The sequence below is a fragment of the Lepisma saccharinum genome, chromosome 16 (genome assembly GCF_977018435.1).
Source record: "Lepisma saccharinum chromosome 16, izLepSacc3.1, whole genome shotgun sequence".
NCBI classification, from domain to species: domain Eukaryota; kingdom Metazoa; phylum Arthropoda; class Insecta; order Zygentoma; family Lepismatidae; genus Lepisma; species Lepisma saccharinum.
In genome coordinates, this window is record NC_139244.1 from 36,875,690 (window position 1) to 36,884,599 (window position 8,910).

Sequence of the window (8,910 nt, forward strand, 5' to 3'; positions counted from 1 at the left end):
ACTGTAACTCCCAATCCGTATTCCATCCGGTTTTACTATCCGGGTTCCGAATTTTAGAAAATCCGGATTTGGCCATCCCTAGTTTAAATATCTTACCACTTTCCCAAGAAATCATGCTCTGTGTGGCAGGCTGGCAATTTTCCCAAGAACTATTATTTGCTCGTCTTCGACTCAGCAACAAATTTAATTATATTGTCAAAGTCAATTGTTTTAATTAGATTACTTTCAATATACGATGGAAGAAGAGCACCGAACTTGCTTTGGTATAAACTGGATCGCAAGCAGATTCTCACTTATTTGTTCGTTTTCGTTTGCCAATGATTGTTTATTCATTGAAGCGTTTAAATTGTCCTTTCTTTAAAAGTATTTCAAACTTCAAAGCTCGGCGGGTTGAACCCCCTCTCCCCGAAATCCTACAAATATCTAATTTAAATAGTTAATTAGCAGGATTAAACATCATGCATAATAAGTTGCAATACAGTGAGAAATTAATCTTCAGGGCATCTACCCTCCCCCACCCGACGTTAACGCCTTTAGATGGTTAGGTGGCGGCTGCCGACAAGGAGTGAGCCCCCCCGCCCCGAAATAAAATTCTTGCTACTGGCCTGCACTCTTCTGAATCAATGTATACGATGGAATTGAGTTTCGCTAGAATGGTATGCAAACGTGTCTTGAGTTTCACGAGTTTGGGTACAGTCACGGACACTTCTGGGTTGTTGTTCTTGTCGCCTTGTAATCAAGGGATCCCGAGTTCGACACCCGGTGGAGGCACATAGTGGTTCGGATCCCACTTTAAACTGTAGGTCCAGTCCCGATTAGCCTTACTGTGCATAAAGTGGACTTAAAACACCAACTCAACCAACCAACCAACTTCTGGGTTGAAGTGCTTCCATTAAAAGTCAATGGGGATGCCGCAACCCAGAAGTGTCCGTGACTGTACAAGGCAATTGGCTTCGTTTCTAACACCTTTCTTCGTTGTTTTTTGAGTTTCATTTTATTTTGCTCCTCCAGAAATCATGCTCCTAGATTACTGGTTAATATTATGTATAATTGTTTTTATATAAAGTTCGAGTTCTTCATGTTGATTAAATTTGCACTATTTTTGGCTTCAGCAATTTTAGACCAACACTGATATGTTATCTAACCGACCTCCGTGACGTACTGGTTATCACAGCGCGCTACGACGCCAGGGGTCGCAGATTCGAATTCCGGGTTAGGCATGGCTGTTCTTTGTTGAGAGTCCCTTCATCAATTTCATCATATCACTCATCCTGATTGTCGCGATTAACCAAAAGTTGCAGAAAAGCGACGTAAAACTACCAAATCAATCAATCATCTGTGTTATATATTACTTAGTGTAGGGCATAGCTTTGATTCTTGACTAAGATTTCGCATTTTTGTTTTCTCCACGCGAAGCCACTGACCTGGTGATAACAAAAGGAAATATTTGTTTTGTCATGCTGATGGATATATGTGCGTTCAAAACTTTGTGAGAACTTTTCACTTTTCTTTTTATTGTGGAGAAAATATTTTCCTTCTAAACTGTTTCAATGTTCTTTGGCTGTTAGTGCAGTACATTATTTTGAACAACTCCTCAACAGTGCATATTCCAATTGAATACATTGTAACTGATTATTACTTAACGTGGTTACCTTAATTAATGTTGCAACAGAAATTATATAGCAGATTTTGATTTTTAAATTTATTTATTTTAAGAAAATAACATTTTTACAAGAGAGAAAACACTTCTGCAAAATGTAGGTCCTTAAGAAAACAAGGACGACTTTAATCCAATTGAAGGTGGAGAAGCATCTGGGCATGGGACAGCGATGGAACCTTTGCAGCAGAGTCTGTCTGTCGAAGTCACTCCAGTGTACATCCACCCTGTATTGCAAGCATCATGGTACAGAGCCACCTACAATGCGGGAAAAAAGATTATGAGACTCATGCAAATACTTCATTTCCAACAAGTTAAATGTAAATATGGTAACTAGAATCTTCGGGGAGGGAGTAGTCGAAGATACTTTGAAGGGATGTTGAAGTCTGGAAGTACACTCTCAAATATGTTTCTGGTGTAGATTTTCAACAGCGATAGCTAAGACTTTACTGGAAGTTAATTTTCCTAAGAGAAATTGTTGTTGCTCTTTCAGAACTGATAACTATAAGATCTGAGTTGTTAGTAATAGTTTCAAACAGAAGCAGTTTATCTTCTAAGCATTCATTTTCATGAATGGCATAAAACGTACTGTGCCAGGGTATTTTGCTTACCAAAAAAACAATTTTTGATATTTTATTTTTGTTGATGTTCTCATACAGAATTGCTGTTACATGAAAAAGCAAATTCAGAAACTGACATCCCATATTATTTTAACCATACACTGCAACCAGACAATTGGAAATTCTTGAGACAAATTTAATTTGCTTTTATGCCACATTTTCCATGCTTCATTAACTAATCGTATTAAAATTAGAAGGAAATGAAGGCTGAGTGGTTGTATTGATAATATTCTAATTGATTCAAAGCTTTATATTTTGTAAATTATTATAGTTCACATTGAATACTCCTTGTAGTACAATTTGGAGTAATTACTAGAAAAGATATTTTCAAATAATAGAGCTAACTTTCAAACTAAAATAAACTGATGCACCAATGCTAGAAAAATCCAATTTTCCAACCAAATTCTATGAAAATTTACCAGCGATTTACATAATGCACATACGAATGAGAAATAAAAATATGTAATTTATTTTATGTCTTACCTTGAAACCAGTGTCACTCTCCTTTACTATGGCACAAAGGATGGCTCCAGAAATGTCCTTGAATGACTCCGCCTGCAGATTTCAGAATAAATTGCAAACATTAGAAATATTATAGAATTATAACAAAGTCATATGTATGAATTGCACGTCTAAAAAATTCTGCAAAAGTCTGCTCATGTGCAAAGCCGTTCACAGTACGTTTCGTAAGAAGGGATAAGGAAGGTATTATTTTACTTCTGAAACTCTGTGCCCCACCCAAAATTTCTTGATTTGAAATTTCCTTACTCTTGCGAGACAAACTTGTACTTTGTTACGTATAGGCTAATATATCTCCCCTTCCTCTGCCCTTTTTGAAATTGTGATTGAACGTGTTGGTGTCAATGTTACCTGTCGCTTACACCATCATCATTAGTACGATTATGCAAATAGAACTATTGTATATTGAGAATCATTTACAGCAAATGTGATTCGAACCTATGCCGTCCCGCAGCGAACGATCTCAAGATGAGTGAACGCCTTAACCCGCTCGGAAACGGTGGAGGAAAAATATTACTTTTTGGAATATCTTCAGTTTTTAATTGTGGAATAAAACTTGAAACCTACCACACTGAAGCACATCTTGCCACACATGTCCTGTCCCACTTCGTCGCATGAGACAATCGTATCAACAGGACTCTGGAAGAGTGGCTTTCCTGTCAACGTCTTCTTCTGAGCTCCACAAGAGGCGTTGAATGCACCACAGACGCAGTTTGGTTCAACATCAGTCGGCCCTGAAGCATCTAGGTAGGCCCTGCAATGTAATGAATCTTTCAATCACATGAACTACAATTCTTGAGGACATTGATACCCTCTCCCCACAATATCTACCACATTAGGATGACAGTATACTATCGTCCTCAGTATACATTACCATATACAAAGATATGTACACAAATATCCCATTACTGCATTAATTCAGTTATTTTATGACGTACAAAGACATCAACAAATCAGAAATTCTCACTCTCAAAATTCCACACTGCTCCTATCACTTATGATTTTTTTAATGGTTCTTTGACATATAATGTGTATGAATAAACAATAGTTTAACTCATATTTCACTTACGGAATGCAAGCGGTGATACTCAGAAGGGCAACGAAGATGAGAAGCTTCATGTTGCTACCTGAAATAAAAAAAATAAAAAAAAGCTTTCAGAGATGTTTGAGATGTAATGAGGTCTATGCAGTCTTTGTAGATTACAAACTATAATAACTACTGTCTTGCGTCATCAAAAGATGGTATAAGAAGTATAAATAAAGATTTCACAATTACTTCAAACGAATCTTAATTAAATATAGACTTGAGCATTATCATGTAACTGTAAAACAACACCTAGATTAAACTACAATCAATAATAGTGAGGTATTTGATGAAACATTTTAAAATATCAACTAGTCGTTCAACAGAGAGAGGCTAACGTGGTCGTTTTAAAAGAATCCAACTCTGAACAGTATTTACGAAGAGTATTCCATAAGTCCTGAATAATTATCTGAAGGAAACTTCGTAAGACCAAATGTTTAGCCTATTTTTTGGCATAGTCTTCTCGCCGATCTATACACTGTTGTCAGTACTTCTGGAGTACTTGGATTCCGGTCTCGTATAAGCTTTTCCGGAGGCTGTCAAAATATATAAGAGTACTGGTGACGTCATCATCACAGTCAAAAAGCTGCAATGCCAATGCTTTTCCAGGTTGGGCAAGAGATGGTAGTCCGGTAGATCTGGTAAATTCGCGGATGTTCCACCACTTCGCACCTGCATTCATGGAAAATGACCATGCCAATAAGAACATGAGAACAGAAGCATAGGTGTGGTGGAAAATCTCATCTCTATAGCCCATCCTCAGAGTTTGACCTTCAAAGATTGTCGTAAACGTTCGCAATAGTGCCTCATAATACTATCCGGTGACGGTTTAGTTCTTTGACAGATGGTCCATCAGCACTACACCCTCTGTATCCCAGAACACTGTCGTCACCACACCCTCTGTATCCCAGAACACTGTCGTCACTACACCCTCTGTATCCCAGATCACTGTCGTCACTACACCTTCTGTATCCCAGATCACTGTCGTCACTACACCCTCTGTATCCCAGATCACTGTCGTCACTACACCCTCTGTATCCCAGATCAGTGTCGTCACTACACGCTCTGTATCCCAGATCACTGTCGTCACTACACCCTCTGTATCCCAGATCACTGTCGTCACTATATCCTCTGTATCCCAGAACACTGTCGTCACTACACCCTCGGTATCCCAGATCACTGTCGTCACTACACCCTCGGTATCCCAGATCACTGTCGTCACTACACCCTCTGTATCCCAGAACACTGTCTCTCTCTGTATCCAGATCACTGTCGTCACTAAACCCTCTGTATCCCAGATCACTGTCGTCACTACACCCTCTGTATCCCAGATCACTGTCGTCACTACACCCTCTGTATCCCAGATCACTGTCGTCACTACACCCTCTGTATCCCAGAACACTGTCGTCACTCACCCTCTGTATCCCAGAACACTGTCGTCACTACACCCTCTGTATCCCAGAACACTGCCGTCACTACACCCTCTGTATCCCAGAACACTGCCGTCACTACACCCACGTATCCCAGAACACTGTCTTCATGGTTTTCCGAGCTGATTAAATTGACTTGGAGTTCTTGCGGGGCGGGAGAGCCGCCATTCTTCGACTGCTGTCTCATCTCAGGAATGTAATTGGTCCAGGATTCGTCCAAGTCAACAAATCCGTCTGGATCGGCCTCAAACAGCACTAGATTTCCTTCCTACATCATGCGCCTTGTCAACTTATGTTCGTTGGTCATCAACTTTGAAACTCAATGAGCAGAAATCTTGTTGTGGACCATGCGCTTCAACATCCATTTCGACATCTGCCGATGTGTTAACCACGCGTCTAACTGCTATGCACTTTGTCCGAATATTCCTGTATCACCACCTCCACCGACCTGCCTGGTCAAGGGTCATCTTGCAAGCTTAGTCTTCCACGTTTAAATCCGCTATCCATCTCTTCACTGGTAGAGAAGGTTGCGAGCTCTCCCAATGCTGTCACCTTGTCCACATGAGTGTTGGGTTTTTGTCCTGGTCGCTCAACGGAGTCCTTGCTTCTCCATTTTCCTGTACAGCCTGCACTTAACACTACCCGAGACCCTCAATAACAGACCAACTTGTAGTTACGAGAACTGGCACTCGAATGCACAAAGAAATGCACTGTGAATTCCTCAAAGTACATTATGATCGGATCACTGAGTCTAGGTCATGCTTGTTGCTTTTGGAACCAGCCTGGTATCTTGTTTATTTATTTATTTATTTATTTATTTCGTCTTCTTTTACATGGCGAAGTTAAGGCTGTGGAGCCTTTTCTTCCACTTGACCATGTTGAGTTGAGTCGCAAGTTGAGTTTCAAACATAATCACAAGACGTGCACTAAAAGTTGTCGAAGCTGAAGAGATCTTACCTGCCATTTTCTGAAGACTTCTCGAAGCACACCAGAACTCGAATGTATGATCGCCGTGCATCCTGCCCTTTTATTTAGTTTCCAGCACGACGAGTAGCCAATCAGAAGCCCGCACGTCCACATCCGGGAATTGTTGTAGAAGGTTCGATGAGGCAAATCAGACTCATTGTCTAGTTTGATAAATATCCGAGAGGATGTTTAGTTAGCAATATCCTACGATGAGGTATGCGCTATTCATTATTGTTGGTTTTGGGAATGCAGGATGTTTATTACATGTCACATTGCTGATAACACTGTTCCAGGGAATGAAACAGATCCTTCCTGTAATCGAAGAATGCACTTGACGCTCACACCCATTGTTTTCGCCTCGATGACGTTTTTGAGGGCAGTTATTTTCAAGCTTATCACAGGATGTGCACATTCCAAGGTAGTTAAACTGACACCGGGTGGTCGATTCCAAACCACTAGGTAACATTTCACGCAGCTGTCTGGAGTCCATTGTCTTTGCTTCCTGCCGTTGTTGATAGAACAAATAGGTGGTGTGTTCACATAGCGATCTAACACGTCCTCAATTCTTTGCTTGACTTGAACAGCGGGCGTACCATAAAGTGTATATTAGTTTTTATTATGTTTATAACACACACACACCAGTTAATATTAAGTAGGAGTTTAATACCTCCTTACTCAATGGTGCAGCAATCAAAGCTGCGAGAATACATTTGAAAAATAAAAGAAACAGTGTTCGGAAGGTTATTTTTTAAAAGTAACTAAGTTCATTTTACAGTTACTTTGAGCTGGAAATTTTCTTGCAAGCAAATTCCACACAAGCAATGATCACCAGTACTAATAAAATAAATATATGAAGACTTACATCGATTCTACTTTCACCTGTTCTTTTATCATCCATTCGAAGCTCGACAAGTTCCACTCCCTCGACAATATCCTTCCAGTTCGAATTGATGATTGGTTAATTTGATTTATTCTGCTTCCCTTTTCTGCCACTTTTGGCTAATCGCGAAGATGAGGATTACTCATGATATGATTAAATTGTTGAAGGGGTACTTATAAAGAAGACACGTGATTTGAACCCTGTACCTCTGACGCCATAACGCGCTGTGCTAACCAACGCAGGTCGGCAATCTTTCCAACGTGATCACCATGTTTCCAGATGGTTACAGAAATCCACATCACGCGCAATTAAAAAATGAATTGCAATACATGGTAGATGTTCTAAATTTAGCATGCAATGAAGACTAGCTTCCTTAGAAGAGTCCACGAAAATCCTTTCACCTTAGCATCCAGAGAAGAACATAGTTGGAAACAGCCAAATTAAGCTCTTGCCCCATGATACAGATTTTCGATTTAAAATTTTATTGCTGTCAAGTAACTGTTGATGACGTTACTTCTATTGCAAAAAGTAACTTCGTTACAGTTACAACTACTCTTAAAACTAGCTAGGTACAGTTTAAATTCACTCGGTACAAGTAACCAGTCACTTTCCAATACTGTTCAAAATGATTATCGAGTGGACAAGGCATCGATGCGTGTCGATTTGGAGTGGAGGCGAAATTGAATATTCGTTTAAGATATCTTTCACGGGACTGGAGTTTGTTGAAAGTGACTGCGAAAGTGGTTAAATGTAGCATGGGCTCTTTTGCTTTTCTTTTTTTAAATGGGGTTTTAGGATAAACATTTGTAGAAAAAAGTGAAGAAGGAGTGGACTTGCTTTATGAATCTTTTAGTGCATAGCACATTTGAAAAATTTGCACAAATTGCGATATTTTATTTGAATTTCCCATAAGGAAATACGTAAATAAACAAATAATAGGAAAACTATTTTTAGGTTGGATAAGCAAAACTGGCCATTATAATCCGTGTTAACGCAATGCTCAATGAATTTTTGACATTGGTAGAAAGGGTGGATATCAACGACGAAAAATACGATCAAAACAGCCGAATTTCGTCCGGCATACGAGGTTCTCCTACTTCTCCACAGAAAAGGTAGGGGGGGGGGCAGTTCGCTCTCTGGTGTTTGAATCTTCTGCCGGTACTTGAATTACTACCTCTTCTCAGCGAGTAAACAGGAATATATATGACATCCAGTTTTCACATTTTGAATTTAGACTTTTATACCTGTTTGAACATTTTGAGAATTTGTGTTTATTTGAGTGTAAAGAATTTCTACACTTCTAGCAAACAGAGCATATTTACAGTTTTATACTGTGAATTGAAACCAGTGACGGATTGACGACCTCTGTCAACCCCTTCCAGCGTTCGAATTGAAGGAACTGTAGAGAAGAATGGAGGGGGTGTAAAAGCTTCTCTTCGCGTAGTAGTCTGGAACCAAAGGCGTAGGCAGGAAATTTGCCGGTCGTGTCAATAATTCCTTATACAAAAAGTTTCTGTCGATTTATTCAATTTCTCGGCGTTCACAATAAAATATCACCATGATATATTAATTTTAATTTAATTTATAAGTATATTCTTAAACACTTAACTTTAAAATTAGATATGTTCCAGGACTTTACAAAAAGGTATCGTTCTATATAAAGGTATCGTACTATATAAAATCGTTAACCACTATTATAACTGGGAAATTCCGAAAATCAAGTATGTACAGAAGAAACCCAAATTTGAAGAACA

The 8,910-nt window shown here is 39.2% G+C and overlaps 1 protein-coding gene across 1 annotated transcript; it reads right to left on the bottom strand.

Moving 5' to 3' along the window:
• Positions 1-1,699: 1,699 nt before the first annotated feature.
• Positions 1,700-6,352, bottom strand: LOC146000031 (uncharacterized). Its single transcript, XM_083137344.1, has 5 exons — positions 6,268-6,352; positions 3,866-3,923; positions 3,364-3,550; positions 2,761-2,832; positions 1,700-1,915 (listed from the first exon to the last, which is right to left on the bottom strand). Exons 1-5 carry the CDS (start codon positions 6,326-6,328, stop codon positions 1,766-1,768), a joined length of 528 nt encoding a protein of 175 aa, XP_082993470.1. The 5' UTR covers positions 6,329-6,352; the 3' UTR covers positions 1,700-1,765.
• Between the last annotated feature and the right edge of the window lie 2,558 nt (positions 6,353-8,910).

Excerpts from the sequence above, each read along its gene's own strand:
- LOC146000031 (XM_083137344.1), bottom strand. The coding sequence starts at position 6,328 with ATGCACGGCGATCATACATTCGAGTTCTGGTGTGCTTCGAGAAGTCTT. Across the intron at positions 3,551-3,865 it reads AGTATCACCGCTTGCATTCC|GGCCTACCTAGATGCTTCAG; the intron begins GTAAGTGAAATA and ends ATTACATTGCAG. Across the intron at positions 2,833-3,363 it reads GCAAGATGTGCTTCAGTGTG|GCGGAGTCATTCAAGGACAT; the intron begins GTAGGTTTCAAG and ends TGAAATCTGCAG.